This window comes from Chenopodium album, chromosome 11 (genome assembly GCF_948465745.1).
Source record: "Chenopodium album chromosome 11, dcCheAlbu1.1, whole genome shotgun sequence".
Lineage (NCBI taxonomy): Eukaryota > Viridiplantae > Streptophyta > Magnoliopsida > Caryophyllales > Amaranthaceae > Chenopodium > Chenopodium album.
The window spans coordinates 55,372,397-55,393,731 of record NC_137844.1 but is presented as its reverse complement, the minus strand read 5'-3'; the positions used below and the strand labels follow the sequence as shown (position 1 = coordinate 55,393,731).

The 21,335-nt window shown below is 32.5% G+C and overlaps 1 protein-coding gene across 1 annotated transcript; it reads right to left on the bottom strand.

Moving 5' to 3' along the window:
- Positions 1–654: 654 nt before the first annotated feature.
- LOC145567820 (O-fucosyltransferase 29-like) lies at positions 655–9,510 on the bottom strand. Its single transcript, XM_081627211.1, has 9 exons — positions 8,915–9,510; positions 7,691–7,781; positions 6,782–6,858; positions 6,560–6,648; positions 6,263–6,452; positions 5,910–6,091; positions 5,333–5,435; positions 4,061–4,389; positions 655–1,153 (listed from the first exon to the last, which is right to left on the bottom strand). The coding sequence occupies exons 1-9, from the start codon at positions 9,215–9,217 to the stop codon at positions 814–816; spliced, it is 1,704 nt and encodes a 567-aa protein (XP_081483337.1). The 5' UTR covers positions 9,218–9,510; the 3' UTR covers positions 655–813.
- Positions 9,511–21,335: the final 11,825 nt, after the last annotated feature.

The window sequence follows — 21,335 nt, the reverse complement described above, 5'->3', positions numbered from 1 at the left end:
TATACATTATGATAGTGCTAATTTTGCGCTAAACAGCTGGTTGATGATAATTGGTTGAACTGAAGTATGCAAATAATTATCCTTATTAACGTAAATTTCACATTAGTTCTATAATCAGTAAAATTTGAAATCTATGGTTACTTTTGACCTAATTAAAAGTACTCCGTACTACGTATTAACAACAGATTTTACTTGTTTGTGTACAAACCATATGACTACTTGACCGAGGTGTGGTTAATATATTTGTTGCCAAACAATGCATCTGCCTTGGTTTGATGAAGTGAGAAAAACATGTAAGCTAAAGCAGTAAAGCTAAGCCTTGAAAGGTTAGGAGTGATACAAGGTTTGTATGATGAGCTTGTTCTCTCTTCTAGAGTTCTAGGGTTGTCTAAAAGCTACCAAATGATCCTACTGTGACAACATTGAGTATGAAGGTCGGTTGCTGATGAAATAAACTTTTCGTTCGTATTTGAAGAGAAATGACCAATAAGTTTGTAATTCAACTAACCATGGATTAAAAGAATGAAGAATGAACACATCGGTACAAAATGTTGCTTTAGCAACGAGTATGTCAAACTGAGAGAAAGGCCTAATGCTAGGTCACACATCTTGGATCTAATCACACATAAAAAATCAGTTTCAGATCTAGCTACATAAGCTGCAAAAAACATTTATAAACAATTGGAGGTCATCAGAGTGTTCTACCTGATATTTACATCAATCTAGCTTGAATTTTGTTGACCAATATCCACTCAAAGGAAATTGAATCTATCATGATATCACCTTGAGGCGCGTGATGAAAATTAAACATAATCACAATCTAGGCAAAAATTCATCATCTTCTGAAGACCCCAACCGTTCTGTAATAGCTGTGTTGTTTGATCTTCGCCACCTCTCACTCTCAGAAATGTCAAGTTCTTCACTAGTGTTGTTAGTAGGTCTCCTACTTCGCCTTCTGCATATGCAAGCGGCTGGAAATTCATGAAATTCACCCCTTCCTGGCTTCATTTCATCGGGTTCACCCATGAATCCCCTCTGAGCTGATTTGACCTTTTTAGCAAATGTACGCCAATCCATCGTGTCCCTTGACATGAATAAAGCGCTAAGCCTTTTTGCATTTGGTTTAATTGTCCTCTTGTGGCCCATATACCTCCTGAATAAGAAATTAGATTGCCAGAAATAAGGTCTTTGAGGGTTTAAAAACAAGTTTACTGCATGAAAAGTTGCATACCAAAAGTTGAACTAGCAAACAGAGGATTTAGACATATTCTACAAGGTGAAATTGCTCAAACAAGTGGTTTTTATTTTCTTAAAAAAAAAAAAATTCCATACACAAATATTCTTACCCTATCTACATTATACAGCTTTTCTCTGACCTTCTTTATCCAGGGTATTTGCTAAACCAGTATTGATGCTCATATATTAGCTTAACAGAATCATGTTTGGAAACACTACATACATTTAGAACAGCCTATCTATTGATTTATTTTTTAGGAACTACTCATTTAAAGTATCTGCCAATTAGAGCGTGAAGTGCAAGTCAGCAACAGCATGCACAGTGAAAAGGATTGAAGCTTAAATTGGCAGAAATTACAAGAGCTCAATATACACCAATTCAACATATGAACATACTCGATAATAAAGAGATTATCAAATAGACATATTCATAGAAAGACTTCATAACATTTTAATATTTATAAAGTTTCATTTCCACTGAAACTACTTCAGCAACAGATGTCAATGACTATGCTGTTTCTATATGTAATCACAATAAAATTCTAATAGACAACAAACATTCTTTTAAATAAGGAAAAATTGGCCGCAACAACACCAACTATGACAAAGGTGCGTGTAGCAGCACAACCTTTCGAGGGTGCACTCAACATCACAAACTATGCAATAGGGTGCACATAACAACATAAATGACATTGGCAAAATTTAGGTTTCTTCTGAAAGTGAAATCTTAAATATTTTTAATGCTTTTTTGTTTAAATATATTTTTGATTAATTCCAGTATTCCACTTAATTTTCCATCACATGTAATTAAGTAAACCATTAAATTGAATTGTTTCAAAAAGTTTTCGCCATTATTTTCTATTGTTTGTTTCTTCAATTACTTTTTTTTACATCTCATGTGATGATTGACTTAGTTTCCTCTACCATTATAATTAATTTTTTCCCTTTAAATTATTCTCTCTCAACCTCCACAATTTAAGTGTTGTACATCAAAAACAAGAAAATCAATTTGGCATATCCTAAAATCCAATTCTAAAATTATTTTTTGAATTAAGTATTTAAAATCATTTCTTGGGGTTTGGTATTAGAAAGTTATCTATGTATCTTGAAATCTTGTAGAATAAAGGTATTGAAATGATTTATTTATTTATTTATTTATCAATTTAGTATTTAACTTTTTTTTTTTTTTAAACGGATTTAATATTTAACTAAATGGAAAGGGAAAGGAAACTAAGTCAATCATGTGAGATCGATATTAGAAAAAGTAGTTGGAGAAGCGAACAAAGGAAAATAATAGCACAATTTTTTTTTTTTTTGAAGGAATCCGCTTAATAAAATGGTGGAGGTTAAGAAATGCTTAAATGAAAAAAATAAATAGAAGGTAAGTCTAATTTAGTCAAGTATGATGGAAAATCATATTAGTTTAAATAATATTTAAACAATTATATAAAATAATAAAGATTCCACTTTTTTTCCATGGAACCTTAGTTCATTAGTGTCATTTATGCTAATATGTACACCGAATTACATAGTTTGTGCTGTAGACTGCATCCTTAAAAGGTTGTGCTGCTACACGCACCTTTATCATAGTTGGTGTTGTTGCGGCCAATTTTTCCTTTAAATAATAGCACGCAACTTATGAACAATAACATGATGCCATGCCAAGAAAACATTCTATTTGCAAGGTCAAGAAAAACCTTTATTAGTGCAATCAAGAAAACATTAGTTCTATGTCAGTCAACCACTAAGCAAAGTACAGTCAAAAGGATGCAGTATATGCATTTAAGTTAATATTCCACAAATATTCAGGGTAACCTTAGTTACATAAAGGGAAACTATAATGCACATATTGTGAAACAAGAGTCCACACTCCACACAACTGCTTGAAGGCAAATAAGTAGCTTTTGAATTGGATGGCCAAGTACCTGGAAATGATATATAATTGGACGATTAAGTTTGTTCAACTGCCTATACAATTCCTAGCCTATGTGAGTGTCCATGTCCAAAGTTCTTATATGTCATACCCCCCCCCCCCCCCCCCCTCTTTCTCCTACCTTTTATATTCTCTTACATATTACTTTTCCTTTATATTCTGTTATTACTTTGAGAGCTTAAATTGTCCAGTTATTACTTTTAGAACTTTTCCTAACATCAGTTTCAAAGTGGTGTTTTCCTAGTTCTTTTACAAATATATTTCCACAAGTCATGATTATTAAGGAAATACAACCTCCCAGGCTGCGCCAACTGATTATTAGGGTGTTGTTTCTTGGAGCTCAAAAGATTTTCTATTCCCCAAGCCCATTTCACAAAGCGAAGTGCTCCCTATGTTTCTTTTCTATGGCTACGTTTCTATTTTGAGCATTTCCTTTCTTTGGTTACGCTTCTACTTCCAAAAATATTCTTACACGCTCACCTCATATTTACCTACTTCCAATGCAACTATTCTCATATACCAAACTAATTACATAACCCCAAAACAACTATTCCCATTTGCCAAAAAAAATATTTACCTAATCCCAAAGCAAATACTCCCATTTACCAAAATATTTACCTACTCCAAAACAAATATTCCCATTTTAGCTACTCCCAAAGCATTTTTATTAATACCCGCATAAAATCCGAAACCTAATGATAGAAAAGATACAGAGGGAGAAGTTTACAAGCATACTATAAGCCTTAAGAATTTTCTTACAAGCATCTGCTGTCAACACTATCAGCATTTTAAACTCTTAGCAAATCACAAAACAAAAAAACCTCCGTCAAAAGATTTCAGAAAAGCTCAAGATTTTTGTTTACCCTATAAGTTGGAAAGTTTGAATCTTACCTGCGACCTGCTAGTATCTTTGCCATATTCCCATTGTTGTTGGTCACAAATACATCACTCTCATCACATACTATGTAGTCAATGGCAGCAAGACGAGAAGAGAAAGGCACAAGTGAATTCAGCTCCTCGCCAGCAAGGATCTCCTTTGTGTAAAAGTTAGGAAAAAGTTCCCTAAGAGGTTGTAGAGTTGCCTCCCCACCATATATTTCGCCAGACGCCACATAAAGGTAGGTGTCATTCTTATAGCCAAGTGCTCGCAGCATTACACCAACTTCTTCAGGAGTAAGTGGACATTTTCCTCTTTTACGCTCTTCAAGAGGGCTCAAATCCTAACAAACAGCAAGAAGTAGATTAGAATTATAAGTCAGGTTTATGGCCAAGACAGAAAAGTCATAATTCAATTTTAATGACAAGAAAGAACAATATCCACATTCTAAGTAAGTTGACCAGGTAATGCTTATAACAAGGCATGACATATGGTCACTTGGTTCTACTAGCATCAGTTAGTTTCACTAAGATGATGAACTCCTGAATTCATAGATCACCAAAATTTGTGACAAAGTCAAGTACCTTGAATCATCACAGGAAGCCATAAAAAAACTACCACAACTATTTCTTTCTGAATTTTAAAATAAAGAAACATATTAAGGAGAGGAAGCAAGAAGAAATCATAGCCAACACTTAAGACCAATTATCAGTGGTGTGATGCTTCACAAAACTTAATGAGCAAATAAGTTACCTATGCAAGATGCATCAGGTTTTACAGATTATATGCTGGTCACAAAACCTTGACATAAAAAAGGGTTTTACACTGACTGCCAATAACGAACACACAGTCATAGATGAGTAGTGTATCAAATTGCAGAAACTGCAAGATGTATATGCACTAAATGAACTCCAATGCAATTATATAAGTAATTCTTAATCATGCTTCTTTCTTAATTTTCTCTTTACTAAAGAAGATATGTTGATGGACAGAATCACACCACACCATATAGGAGATCGAGGACAGGGTTTTTAGGAATTAAAACTGGGTTTGATGCCCATGGAAGCAAAATTGGAATCACTTCAAAGCATAATTCAATAACTGTATGTGAAAAAACCAGTGTTGCCTTTTGTTCATATGTAACAGTTGGTAACTGACCATTTGAAATCTATAGGTACTAGAAAAACTTAATAGTAGGGGTTACCACCCAAGTACGTGATAATAAGGACAACAACAAGGAATGAATATGGTAAAGTTGAAAGCAATAAGAAAGAAAGAAATCTCACAGGTAATGTGTCCCATCTTTTTCTGATTTCGCGAAGTTCATTTATTTCCTTTTCACCTCCACCATAGTAGCACCCAGAAAATGCAAGCATATCAGGTTCAAACCTGCACATGTTGGATTATTGAATATTGGTAGCAGAAAATAGCATCATCTCGATCTAAGTTCACAATTAATTTAATTAGCAGAAGCTGACAAGATGTCACTGATGTAAGCATTTATTTATGGCCATAAAGGATAGAACACAAACAATTAAGCACAGCAAACTAGCAAAGCATGAACTCAACTTTACCCTATCCAGACAGTAATGACTAATATCAATCAATAAAAACCAAAGGCTGCTTAGAAGTAGCAAAAAAAGTCTTTTTCTTCCCAAAAATCATGAGTTAAGCAAAAGATTATTAAGTGTGAAATCTTTCTTTGGAAGAAATGAGCAGCTATTAGGGACCTTCTCTAGCAGTGAGATTTATTTTAATGGAGGGATTAGTTTTACCAGCAGATTCAAGAGATTCCAAGGAGCTTACACAAACATACAGAGCCTCATTTCCATTTATGAACGTTTTATTACAAATCAAACAAACCTCAAATGAACTGCAATAAATCGATTAGCCATCTCACGCATTTTCAACACGACTTTCGAACCACGTTCCTGTATTGGTTTGGTAAATCTCAGTGCATGATAATTTACTCGGCAACGCAACTTCTGAAGCTCTGGATCAAGATCGTTTGCTAGCCTGTAGTCAAACTTGTACAGCTGAACAACCTGCACATATTATACATATTACTAGGCTACCCTTATAGCTAAAAAGCAAGGAAACAAAGAAACTTTCAAATCATCAAAAATGTTCATTCAATATATTGTTATCATTTCAGCTATAATGGAAATATGATTTGAAACCATGCAGGGATCAGAAGATAGAAGAAGTTTTCTTACACGTCGCCTCATAAGTATTGGCAAGACTAGCTCTATATAATCTTCAGGGGTTGACTTCCTAGGCACTCGCATCGTATAGGGGGGCTTTTCCATGGATCTCATGATTTTATCTGGAACTCTTTTCACAATTTTCACATCCTTCGCTAGAGAAGATATGAACCAATCAACATCAAAAATGTCTGCAAAGTCACTGCACATGGGAGGATTATAGACATGAGGCAATTAATTAATGGTCACATTAGTATTGAGAGACACAAGCTTCATTTTATTTAGTTAAAAAAAAAAAATCCCACATACCTATCATCTTTCCAATAGGAATTGTGGTCCAATGAGGGAACAACCAGAGTAGCATTAAGTATTCTAGCCACAACTACAGCATCTGTTATCTGTACAAAAATAAGACTATAAATCCCAATAGGAGGAGAATGACCATAATAGGAAATATAAATGAGTATAATCAATATCCTACACAGTACATACAGAAACATGAAGAGTAAAGCATGAAAGACCTCAACTTACCCCAGTTCTCTGCTGATTCAGCCCTCCACTGGTAGCGATAAGCAGATACCCATTTGAAAATCGCTGTGGGATAGCAGCTGCATCAAACCAGGCAGTATTAGAGGAGGTACATTAATGTTCAAACCCGAACTTAACTCGTAATAAAAAATTCATACGATTTCAGATTTAACTTGGGGTCTATGTGAGATAGCATGTTGAAGAAAACTCACAATAATCCAAGTCCATAGAGGTATTTGAAGATGAAAATTGATAGGGAAGGAATCAAACAGCTAAAGTTGGCAATCCACAAACAGAAGGGCAAGGCTTTAATTAACCAAAAGATATTTTTCCAACATCCTCTTTTTCTTATTATCATTGAAAAATATATGGAGCATTACTTTAAAAATGTCATTACAAAGTTCTCAAGAATAGAGAATCTTAGTGAAATTGCATCCCTAATAATCGTAATACATAAAAAACCAACTCAGCCAGATTATTGAAGCAGAAATCTGCATTGCCAACTGCCAAAAGAAAAGCTTAGATATGTAGATATATGTGAGGCTTATACCAGATATGAAAGGTAAGACAAACAGAGGTGTCAGCTAATCTAAACTGCACGCATGGTGAAATCACCATAACCAGTGAGTATTTCATAGCAAAGACACAAACTTAATGAATAGATTTCACAAAAGAAAGCAAATATTTGGGGATTGCCATCATTTGCAACAAACATAGAAAACAAGAGGCAGAGAAAAGGAGCAGAATAAATGCAGGAATAACCAATATGCTCCTCCAGTTAGTTCAAAACCATAATATGGAGTACATGTTTGCAAAAAATGTAAATAAAATGACAGCTTATAGAGTGAACATTCTGCAAGTCTCTAGAAGCTAAATCAATTCAAATTTACTTGGGAAATGATTATAACTTACAACGAAAATGCCGGCCTCTTCTACTGCATCCATAGTAAGCATCCATATATTTTGATTTCCATATGTTAATTGGTTCATGAATGCTTGCAGCCTACAGAACAAAGCACAAGAGGTTTGCATTATAAACTTGTACATATCAGTCTTAACTCTTGCAAAGGCTATATTAAACAATACTATACACCTATCCCCTTGATAAGAATTTTTCATAAGCTAAAATGCTAAATAAACTTGTACATACATTGCCTCGAAAACACAGCAAAATAATTACTCACAATCCCTTGCAAAGCTAGATTGAGTCGTCCATGGTAAGAAAAAAAACAAGTTTAGATGTAGATCAGTGGCTGAACACTGGAAAAGACATGCACATTGTGGATAGGCTAAAAAAGAAGTAAGTCTCAAGGACACTCAGACTACATCACTCTCTCCTATTTTGCTTCAATTGGAATCAGCTCACCAACTAAATGAAGGAAGAGATTTCGTCTAGGGCGTTTAAAAGCTACGTTACGCTATCAAACCCATTTTTGCATGCACACTACCACACATTGCTTAACCCACCAGAACCTAATCAATCAATGTGCTTACTCTCCATAATCAAACATAAAAGAATCTCTAGCAAGAGAGAAACGGAAAAACCACGAAAATGGATCATCAAACTCAGGTAACTCCAGAATATATTCAATCATTGTAAAATATCTTATTCACAATACTCCCAGTTGCCCACCCACCCAACCCCCACCCCTTCTTCCCCCCCCCCCCCCCCCCCCACCCAACAAACAAAAAATAATAAAATAATAATAATAAGCGAATAAAATTATTTATTTTACATATCTAAATTGGAGCAAAGAAAATCTCAATTTCGATTGTATTGAATGCTTGGCCAAATAAGTTCTAAACAAGGAAAGACTTATTTGGGTAATAAATTCAACTTTAATCGCCATAAAAAGTAAATTCAGTATATATTCACCAAACTAAAACCCAAAATTCAGAATTCAGAAGCAACAAAATAAAATTTAGCTAAATTGAAGAAAAAAACAAACTTAACCGCAGAAACAGAAAAGGTAAACCAAATTTTACAAAGCAGCTAAGCATTACATTGATTCAATCTTCCAAAATTCCAAATTATCATTTAAAACCCATGAACCAAAATTAGGGTATAAGGCAAAAAATTCAAAAACCCAGAATTTTTTTTGAAAAATTAACACAGAATTTTGAGAGAGAAATTACCCATTTGGTGATCAAGTGAGGCTTAATTAAACGCTGAGAGTAGTACTCAAGATCAGAAACAACATGCCCAGTAAACAAAGAGATTAAACCAAGAGCAAATAACATGATCCCACAAATTAACGACCATGATAATGGCTTTCTCTGAGATCTCCAGCAAGAAATATGATGTTTTTGAAGCTTCATGAAATTGGGATCATTTGTATTACCATTAATATTAATGTTAACATTTACATTACCATTCATTGTGGTAGCATTAACCAACCCAGATTCAACGGAGGGTTGGTTAGTGCTCCCAACACCCATCTTTCAAAACCCAAATCAACAAAGATTGCAATTAATCAATTTTCTCCTCCAAATTTGATAAAAATTATCAATGTGTTGGGTTTTTCTGGGAATTTGGAACCCTAATTAATGAAATTGAAGGTGGCACTGAAATTGTGAAGAAGAGCGTTAAAACAACTGCCGAATTTATATTATTAATTTGGGGTTTTGTGGGTTTGAATTTAATGGAGATGATCTATAGTGAAGGAGCTGGGGTTGAGTGTAGAAATTGGAAGAGGAGAGAGAAAGAGGCGCATTTAAGTAAGAAAAAAAGGTGAAAATAAAAAGGAGATTTATTTAATTTGATGCAAAATGGAAATTACTCAAGGTGGAAGTTATGCTTATTCCATTTTTTAAGGGATATTTTTGAAAAAGTTGATGGTCATTTTTATTTGTTGGGTGTAGGTGTAACCCTTTAAGGAGTCCTAATAACACTTGGTTTTGTTCTTGAGTGTTAGGTAGGGCTTTGTATGAATCTAATACCAGAATCTCTATCGTTGTTAAATTGATGGGTACGGACTATACAATAACCCATTTTACAATAAAATTGATAACTATGAATCAAATCGATAAGGTTTTGATACCTCGAAATCTTAAACTGCATTGTATATCGAATATTTGATTACCAATATGGTCATATGATCGGTTACATTAGTAATATTATGATTATATCAATCAAATTACAAAATGGATTAGTAAACAACTTAAGTATAGAAAAAAAAAATGTTTATTCAATGTTGCTCTATTTTTCATATTAGATGTCGGGTTATTCTCAGATTACTTACTCAACCTTTAGATATTAGATGCTATTTTTAGATCTTAACGAAGTTGATCATTATACAAGCCATATAAAGAATTAAAAATGGGATATATCGAGTATGGTGTACAAATTACATTTTCAACAGCTAGTAGCTTAGGTATGTATAGGATTCTTAAGATGTGAAAACGTGATGAAGATCTACATCACTTGCGCACACATAAGGCTGAAAAATGCGATTTAGATCCCAAATCATGTTACAACTTATACAATTATCATATCATAGTATATATATTTGCTTCAATCATCCGCACTTACAGAGTATATTATAGTGTTGGTGCATGTGGTATTATCGATGTCAAGTTGAATTGCTTTATAAATAAGTTACAAAGATTTTACACAAAAAAAAAAAAAAAAAAAAAAAAAAAAAAAAAATTGTCAAAAGTAGACCTCAGACAAGTTGCATTGCTTCCTTCAATAGCGCATGTTCTTTTTTTTTTATGGAAAATAAAAAAGACTTATGCATGTTCTTTTACTACTACTAAAAAAAACATGGATATAGTATTAAAAAAATAATGTATATAGATTTAGTCATATAGAGCATGTTCTTTATATGTACAGTGTGCTGTGTTTAGCAATAATGTCCGGTATATTAGGCCTTATTATTCCATGTTAGTAGTTAGTTTGACTTTCTTTTGGGTAATAAATAGTTTGACTTTTCATGTTATGTTTGTTACTTATGTAGATGTTTTATGAACAAGTACCCTCTAAAACAAGTACCCTCTAAAAAGTAGTCCTTTCCTCTTAAACGCTAAACTAAAGGCCTGTTCACATCTATTGAATTGAGCTGAGCTGAACTGAACTGAATGGAGCTGAACTAAACTAAATAGAGCTGAAATAAAGATTTTCTGAGAGAAGTAAATTAGGAACTAAACTGATTGGAGCTGAATTGAACTAAATAGAGCTGAAATAAATATTTTATGAGAGAAGAAAATTAGGACCTGAACTGAAGTGAACTGATTGGAGCTGAACTGAATTAAATAGAGCTGAAATAATTATTTTATAAGAGAAGGAAATTAGGACCTGAACTGAACTAAATAGAGCTGAAATAAATATTTTATGAGAGAAGGAAATTAGGACCTGAACTGAACTGAACTGATTGGAGGTGAACTGAAATTAAGCTGAACTGAACAGGCCCTAAGTCTATCGCTACAAGGCAACTAGACATAGGAACAAATTTTTTTTCCTAAGCCAGGACATTAAACCCATGTCGATAACCATCAACATCCTCGGATAGGGCGGGTGAAAGGAACTTACATGGTTGGATGGAAAAATGTGATGCATGTACGACACAAGAGTCAAGTGTGTGTGATACCTATATTTAGTTTGGTTTTTAGCGAGGCTTGACATATCAAACATATGTTTAATTTGATCAATTGGCGGGACTTGAATCTAGCTAGTTCGTCTATCCTAAAGGCAAAATGTCATAATTCTCTCATTTTGTCCGTCGTTTCAAAAATTCTAAAGATGTGGGTGATTAAGGGTTTGGTGACGTGTGGTTTAACAATGATGTGTTTAATATAAGGGTGGCAATGGAGATTGGAGAGATGGACATGGGACAAGGGAAAAAGAGGGGGGAGGGGGAGGGTGAGGGTGGGGGTGGGGGGAGGAGGGATGGTAGTTAGGCTTTAAGAAGGCCGGGTGGGAACAATATAAATGCCTAAATGATGAGTATGAGAAGTTGAGAGTGGACAATGCATGCATGACATAGCTAGGGTTGCGTTGGGTTATTCCTTAATGACAAAGCGCTAAATTTGTGGCTCAATTACCACGTATTATATTATGCTACAAAGTTTTGAAAGTTGCCAGAAAGATGACATGATATATTTGTATAAGAAACTTATAAAATACCAAAAGAATTAGAAAACAAAAAAATGACACTAGACGATATAACTTAACAACTGAAAATGAAGATTATATCACACAGTTAACATGCAACATAAAAAAATAATAATAAAATAAAATAAAAACTCATTCGATCTTCTTATAGCACAAGGCATCAAGGTTATTTATAAAGTTGAACTTCTATCATGAAAGCACTACTTAATTTCTCTTAAAAGTTAAAATATACTTTGTATTACCCTGTTTCAACTTTATAAACAGTAATTAACTAGCCAGGATTGCAATTTGAGATAAATCCTTAATGATCTTAAAGTCTCATAATTATTATATAGTTGATTTAGTCATAAGTAGTTGAGTACTATTTAATGAGCACAAACTAGTTTATAAGATGAAAACATGCATACGTAAGTCACAAAATTGCGAAATTGGATATCAAATACGTCAATTAGGTAGACACAGACCATACAGTACAAATGATGCTATGAAAGGTTAAATCTGATAAAACTAAACATATTAACATAATTCATAATTAATGTTTTAAAAATAACTTTGAATGATCTTTAGGTTGATATTGATGAGTGCTACTGCTTCTTTTTATGTGACCCAATCAAGTGACCGATCAACCAATCACGTCATACGGTCCCAATTTGTCCTTTTTCTAGTAGTCCCATATTGTTTTTTTGGAGCCAAAACATTACGAAAGTGAACAAACATTATTCTACTCATTTATTGTACTCTTGTTTATTAAAATTATGAAGAAAAAAAAAGAGTGGGAATATGAAAAAGATTGACAGTGTAAGTAAAGTAGTAAAATAAATTAAATTCCTTCAAAAAAAAATAAAAAAAATTAAATAGTTGGTGTAAGAAAAATAAAAATAAATACTGTAAGAGAGTAAAATAATATGAGTAAATAGCAAAAATAAATTAAACGTTTTAAAGCATTCAAATTGATGAGTGAGTCGAACTTCAGACTTTGTATGTGAGACGGAATAAAAAATTAGTGGCATATGTGCAGGGTCTAACTCCGATAAAATAATTTAATTAATTAGTTAATGAATTTAAATAAACTTATTTTACTCATAAAATATAAGGACATAGTGATTAGTTTTGATTTTTTAACTAGAGGTAAAATATTCAAATTTAGACTCTCGAATCATATTTTTTGTCAAGATCCGCCAAAAAGTCCAAAAGAAAGCAGTGGGGATTGAGGAACCCACAACATGGGCAAAAGACCAAATGGCCATTGAAATAGGGTCAATGGGTCACTTTCTAAGCTTGCTCTGAACTAGTAGTAGTAATTTCTGGATTTAATTAAGTTTGGTATGTCCACATGCAATAATATTTGTATGATTTGCTGTTTCTCTATAATAATGATACCTGTAGAAAAATACATTAATTTTTTTTATCGAAGTAGCTTTAATATTAATATTATCTTCACTTTTTAGGTGAACTAATGAGTTGCATATTAAAGCTTGCAGAACCAGTACTTTTTTTTTGGGTGGATACATCATAATTCCATTATGTATAAGCTATACTAGTCACATAAATTAGGTTGAATGATCATAGAATACTCCATCCAATTGAAAATTATAGATTTGTACATATACTATTTCAGTATTATGTCTAGGAAAATTATTTGTCTTTTACTACAATCTTATTTTGTTTTTCTTTTTTCAAAATATCCATAATTAATCAAACATAAAAGTTTTTTGATTTTAATAAGATTGTGTCATTTTGTGAGATTGTGTCATTTTGTTATTATAACTTTTTGAGGGGTTAAAACAATGTAGATGAGATTTACAAAAATAGATCCTTTTAGATATTGTTAATTTGTTATGCGAGTATTTAAGCATGACATATTTTAGTTGATACGGTACATCGTTTGAAGTCAAGTGTTATTCCATTTATTTCAAAAAAAAAAAAAAAGTTTTTTTTTCCTCTTTACCAATATATAGGGCATAGCTAGTTATAGTGGACACAAAATTATTATACCCATTGCAAAATTGTCCATTAACAACATATTTTATCCTTGACGAAATTAAGGCAGCGAAAAGGCATGACATGAAGCATAATTTCGTCGTACCTTTTAAATGTTTTTTCAATAGGCAACTATTAAAAATTTATAAAGTAAGTTTGAATACAAATTAAAGGTGAGTTTGTTAATAGGGCTATGATGGATAGTTTCTAAAGGGTAAGTAAGATGATTTTGACGTCCATTAATTAGTCTAATGCATACATGAAGTATGAGTCGTATCAACCTTATTCTAGAATAATTTGTGTCTGTGTCTTTTTCCTCTCGTCATCGAATCATTGAACTCGAAATACGGGACACTTTTCACACAATCTCACTATCACATAAACCCTACTTTATTTAATTAACTTTCTTTTTAACCAAGGAAACTGAACTTAAACTACATCACATTTTTTTAAAAAAAAAAAATTTTGTCAAGATATTTTAATCTTGTTTTTAAGTAGTTACGTATCTCATACAGATTTTGAGACAAGTTGTTTTTGTTTTATTTATTCACTGAATATTATATTTTGATGGCAGCTTGTAGATCAGAGAAGACAAAATTGAACTTGTTGTTAATTTACTTTGGCCGTATGCATGCAAGTAAATAAGTAATTAGTGGTTGTAAGAGCATCGATATACTCAGGTATATATAAATTCATGAAAAACGTTGTTTTTTCGACCAATGGTCAAAGTCATTTTCGATAATATTTTTATAACAATCTTTAGATTAAAATTATGTGTTTTTAATTGTGTATATGAGTACATTTTTTTGGCCTGGCACGATAGTGTGTTTGTGTGTTGTTGAAATTTGTATGGATACTCATATTTTAATAATATTTCGTATGTATGTTATTTATTGCTTCATAATATTTATTACGTCATGGAAGAAGTATTGTGTTTTTTTAATAATAATCTTTGGATTCGAATTATGCATTTTTAATTGTAATATTTTGTACATGTGTTAATAATTGATTGATAATATATTATGAAAGAGGTATTTACCAATGCACAAATTTAACCCTAAATATAAGGAGTTTTTTTTTTTAAAAAAAGAAGCTAATACTCGTATTATGATGATAACGAACAAAAGGGGTATGAATTTAATGAGGACGACAATAAGAACGGCCCATGATAAGGAAGATGTAGTAGGGAGAGAAGAATAGTAGAAACTAGAAAATGGGGGAAATCGTGGAAAATGGGGGGAAATCGGTCTAGGCGAAGTCGCGTGATCTACACATGATAGTCAATGCTTGAAAGTTTGGGTCAATAGCTAGAATTCGACGAGAGGTACTTTGTTGTAAAAAAAAATGTATTAAAAGGTAGTATCTTGCCATTTTCTTTTGGAAAAATTGACAGAAATATTATGAGTTTTGCTTGGGCTGTCATTAATAAAACCATATTTTGATAATCCCCCAATAAAACGACCTTTGCACATAATCTTTCAAAAACATGATAAAAAACCGGTAACCTGTTTAATAGGTTAAAGGACACGTGTCACATTATAATTAGTTAGAACTTTTAATTTCAGTTTAACATATTTCTTTTTTAAAAAAAGTAATTAATTTATAAAAATTTAATTAAAAAAAATTTTCCTTCCCCTCCAACCACCTCCCTCTACAGCCTACCACCACCGTCTCCCTCCTTTCCAGCCACCTCTTTGCCTCCCACACCTAGTTTCCTATAGCTCACCCCCTTCCCCTCCAAATTCTGATCACCGCACTGCCTTGTCCTCCCAAATCTGGCAGCCCCATATTATCCTTCAAAATCCAACCACCGCATCTCCTTCAATTCCCCTCCAAATTCCGACCACTGCACCCCTTTCCCCTTTTAAATTTCGACCACCCTACCCCTTCCCCTTCCCCTCCAAAATCCAACGGGCGGATTTGCGAGAGATGGTGAAGCCGAAGGTGGTTGTGGTGAGGAGAGAGAAAGTGAGGTAGGAGTTTGGGTGGAAGCGGTGGAGTTTTGCGGCAGAAGGTGGTGGGGGAGGAGAAAGAATGTGGTAGCGATGGTGGTTGATGACAATGGAGGCTTCCGTCTGCAATTTTCCATAGGCGGTGCCGCGGTGGTTGGAGTCAGTGATTCATAGTGATAGGTGGGGGGGGGGGGTTTACGAGATAGGGGGCTGTGGGGGATTTTGTTTTAAAAAAAATAAATTAAAATCATTTATTTAAAATATATGTCATACTAACCCATTAAACAGGTTACCAATCGGTTTTGCCCCATTTATGGAAGATGATATACAAAGGTCGTTTTATTGGGGGATTATCAAAAGATGGTTTTATTTGTGGCGGACCGCGCAAGGTCATAATATTCCTGTCAATTTTTCTTTTTTTTTTTAAAAAAAAAAAAAAAAAAAATTCACAAAAACTTGAATCTAATAGGTATATTTTGACAAGTTTTCTAAGATTATAATACCTTGTACATTTGTATTGATTTGCTTTTTTGTGTTTAAAGAGCCACAAGGACAATTGATGAAAATTGATCCGTATGCAAATATCAACTATCTCAAATGATAGCACAACCCCCCCAAAAAATTATCTTTAGGCCCAATATTGGTTAATCTAATGGGCTTGACATTGTAATGTAAAAGAGTTTATGGCCCAAAGCTTTGTTTAGACTGATCCACATCTACAACAGCACATGTTAATTTGGTCAAATTTAGATAGCTTATTAAAAGCTTTATTTTTTTTTACTAGGGTAGCACGCGCGCGCTACGCGCGCGATGCTAATTTGAAGTCCGATATGTTTTTCTACTTTGAGGTGTGGCAATATGGGCGGTTGTTTATTTCGTTTTGCAAGAAATTATGAGTTTGAATTGAATTTTATGTAGGAGTTTTAAATGACAAATGTTAATGATGTTTTTTGATGGAGATTGTACATTAACAGAGTTTTATTATTGTTATACTATATGTGTATTAATTAAAGGTATTAGAGTGTATTGTCAAATTGCATGTGATTTTGAATGGACAATTTTGATTAAACTTGAAATTATAGTTATATGTAAAGAGATGTTGCATACTTAATGAATGGACAATCTTACCTCTTGGATTCTCTTCCAGTTCCACTCATTTTCTACTTTCGATCTCCTTCTCTCATTACAATCTCCCGATACCCTTTATTGAAACTTTCTCTCTTTCTATCAAATTCATATGTTGTGCGTGTGCTTATTAGTGTTGTACTTTAGTCGTTTTTATGTCGGTCATCAATTATATAGGAACTATGGTGTTAGGATATTAAACTTTAGTCATTGCTAAATATGTATTTATGAAAAGGTAGTGATGGATATAAATAAATGAATGTGGTTTAATACGTTGTGCAAAAATAAAAGTTTTGTATTATATACGAAGGATATTTATAATGAGGTTTATGTAAATAATTATAATGGTTGAATATTCAATTTGTTAGTTGTCTATGATGTTGCACACGTGCTAATTAGTGGTGTAACTTCGTTTCTTTCTACTCTATTATTAATCATGTAGGGATTACATTGGTAGGTTATAAAACTATAATTTACACAAATATTGATCTTTGGAAAAGGAGTGATAGAAAATAATAAATGATTGTGGTTTTAATACATTGTGTCGAGTTACAAGTTTTGTATAACGACGAAGGATATTTATACGGAAGTTTGTGTAAATAATTTTGATGATTTAATATTCAATGGTGTTAATTAATTATGTTCTTGCGGCCTTGGGTGATCTCATATGAATTTCTTGTTCAATGGTGATCTCATATTCAATAGTGTCATTTAATTATTGTAAGGCAGTTACACATTTTATTTGTTAGTAATTTTCATGACACAATATTTAGTACCTGAACATCTTAGTATAAAGATTAGGCGGTCTCTCTATCACTCTCTCCCTATCCTAAAAAGATAATTGCCTAAATTTTCCTTCTCAAGCTAACTTTCCTAATTATCCTTTTCTTAAGTGGTCTCTTGATTTTCTTAAGTGACGATCTTTCTTTTCTTAAGGGACTTTTCTTCTTAAGTAATCTTTCTTTTCTTAAATGAGTGATCTTTCTTCTTAATTGATCTTTCTTAATTGGTCTTTCATCTCTCAAAAGACAGTTATCCTTATTTTCAAAAATGTTTTTTCTTAAGTGGTTGTTTTCTCTTTTTCTCTCTTAAAATAGGACATTTAATTTGTTAGTTGTCTATGATATTGCACGCGTGCTAATTAGTGTTGTAGCTTAGTTTCTTTCTACTATTCAGTTATCAATCATATAGGGATTACGTTGTTAGGTTATAATACGTTGTGTCGAGATACAAGTTTTGTATTATGAATGATATTTTATAATGAAGTTTGTGTAAATAATTATGATGAGTCAAATGTCGTTAATTGATTATGTTCTTGCGGCCTTAGGTGATCTCATAAGAAATCCTTGTTTATTTAGCAGAAATCTGACTTATTTAATTATTGTAAGAATTTTGCAGGAGTTACACATCTATTAGTAATTTTTATGACACAATATTTAGTACCTGAACATCTTATAGTACTTTGTATAGAAGATTAAGCGGTCTCTCTATCATTCTTTCCTTATCCTAATAAAATAATTGTCTTAATTTTCTTTTTCTAGCTAACTTTCCTAATTACCCTTTTCTTAAGTGATCTTTTCTTAATTGATATTTCTTAGTGGTCTTTCTTTATTTGTAGCATTTTAGTAACTCTTTTTCAATTCCTAAGCTAGTTTTTCTTATTTTCATAAGTAATTTTTCAAGTGGCTTCCCTCTTTTTGTTAAGTGATTCTTCTAAAGCGATCTATCTCAAATGATATTTCGTAAATGCTCTCTCTCTCTCTCTCTCTCTTTCGCGTTTAAGTAACCCATTTTCTAAGCTAATTGTTTTATCCTAATTAGCTAGTTGCCTTAGTTTTCTTAAGTGATCTTTCTTAAGTAGTGGACCCTCTCTCTCTTTCTCTCTCTCTCTCTCTCTCTAAGCTAATTGGCTTGATTTTTGTATATGAGCTTTCTTAATTAGTCTCTCATCATTCTAAAAGTGATCATATCATTTTTTTTTTTGAGGAGAAGTGATTATATCATCTAGATTGTGACTATATTATTTGGAATTGTCAAACATTGAGTCTAAATAAATTTAGCGTAGATCGGGTATATACAAGACCTTTTAATTTATACCTCACTAACTATTATTCTAATAAATTCAACTAACCTTCCTAAAATCAAAGTTAAACATTTCATTTATTTAAACACGGATGTAGTATATGCTATGAACAAAACTTTGATAAGATAAATAAATAAAGCAAGAGTCAATCAGTTAACCAAAACCGAACGTTATGCTTTGTGTATGGACCAATAATTGGCTTTTGTATATGGACTAAGAAAATAGCAAAACGTGAAAACTCAAATATAGTGAGATAATTTATTGTAATATAAATTCATGGAAAACCTAACCCCAAAATTAATGAACAAAACAAGCACTAATCGCAAGATATCCAAACTATTAAATACTATGAATGGTCTTGAAATCTACAATTAAATACTGTGAATGGTCTTGAAATGATTCTCATCTTTTCCTTCCACTATTGTCCTAAATTCTCGCTTTCTCTTCCTCCCTCCCCCTAGCCTTGTTTGCCTGCTCATTCTTTGGAAATTATAGGTGATAATTGCTCCCCTTTCATAAAGTCCTTCCTTTATCTGCCCAAATTGTCTTTTGTCTTCTTTCTTTTTTCCATAATCCTTCATTCTTTTTTTTAAATGGATTTAAATTATAGGCTATATTTGCTCATTTCTCTCACTCTCTCTCACCCTCCTAATCTAGCAAAAAATCTATAGTAAAAACGCTTTTAATGCATGTTGATTACGTGTTTATCAATAAACATATGATAATTATAAGTTATATTTTGCCGGACAATTAACTAAAGGTTTTTATCTTATTATAGCATAGATAGCTTGTTGTTGTGATGTTTAATGAAAGAGCTCAGGCTTTAAAACATTAATATATGCTACTCCTTTTGCCCTCGTTTTTTTTGTCTCATTTAACTTTTCACCTTTTCCAAAACGTGTTCTAAAATGTACATATCTAATTCCATGCATTCAAAAATAATAAAATTTTGATATTAATAAATAAAAAAAAAATCCAACAAGACCACTCCGTACTATTTTTTAGCTCAATGACAATTAATGGGCCAAAGTAGTAAATGTTTGACCCAAATTTCTAAAATGGGACACACACACGTGCAAAAACACTCAAGGGAAGAAGAGAATTATTAGTGAAGAACAATTATCTTGTTTTATATAGATAAGCAATTGTATAAGCAATTAAGCATTACAGCTTTAAATCTATACATTCAATATTTGCAAGATATAAAATATCCATGACTTTTTTTGAAAAAAGATATACATATGACATTATTCGTTCTGTACATTTCTGAACTAATTAATTTAACACCCAGTTTTATCACACTGCTCTAGATTGTATGCCAAGTAAGCACAGCTCATTCAAATTCCGACTCTTACGATAAATCTTACTTCATCTCCTTTCTCAACACTCACTTCACCTGCCAAACGATTAGGTGGGAAAAGTCTATCAAAGTGACAACAAGAAGTTGTGCTTTTTAAATCTTTCTTAATTCCATACTCAGTAACTCCATTGCCATTATTATTGAAAGCGTAATTAGTTAAACAAAAGTATTTAAGCAAAGGAGATACCACACCTTAAAAAGAGAATTGAGGCCAGACTATGCTAAATGGCTTTTTAGAATTGTATCCTTAGTGTTTTTTAAGATCGACATTAATTCCCTCCCTAAGAAGCATACATATAACCAGCAATTCAGAGCCACCTTATGGTGGAGAGCAACGACATAGCATCATACACTTAAAAGAAGTTTCTTACTTGCTCTGACAATTCGAAGGGAAAAAAATGACAGCTTATGCACACCAAAGTAAATAGTTCTGACATAATAGGCATTTACCGTTCCTAACAAAGAAACAATCATCCAAAAGCGATTTTAGTTTGTAAACCGATTTGTTTGACGTATTTAGAAATGGGGCAATGTTGGGGGTTTTTAAAATTTAATATTTAAGTATGTTATGAATTTGAATTGAAATACAAAATGTGCAAGTCGTGTATTGTAATGTTAGAAATTAGTTCTCGTTAGAAAAATAAATGTAAGAAATCATTGTCATTCTTGCTTTGTGATGTGGCAATGTGTGTGTTTTTTTTTCAAATAGTTAATGAGTTTGGAAAGAAATGTATATTGGGTAACTTTAATAAAAATTGATAATAATGTTTTTGGTAAGGTTAAAAAAATCGAGTCATCAATTGCTTGGTCTCTCACTGGCCTCTCCAAAGCCTATTGACCTTATTTTCAAAAATGATTTTTCTTAAGTGGTCGTTTCTTCTTTTCTCTCTTAAAATAGTTGCCTTGATTTTCCTAAGTAATTTTTTATGTAGTCTCTTTTTTCT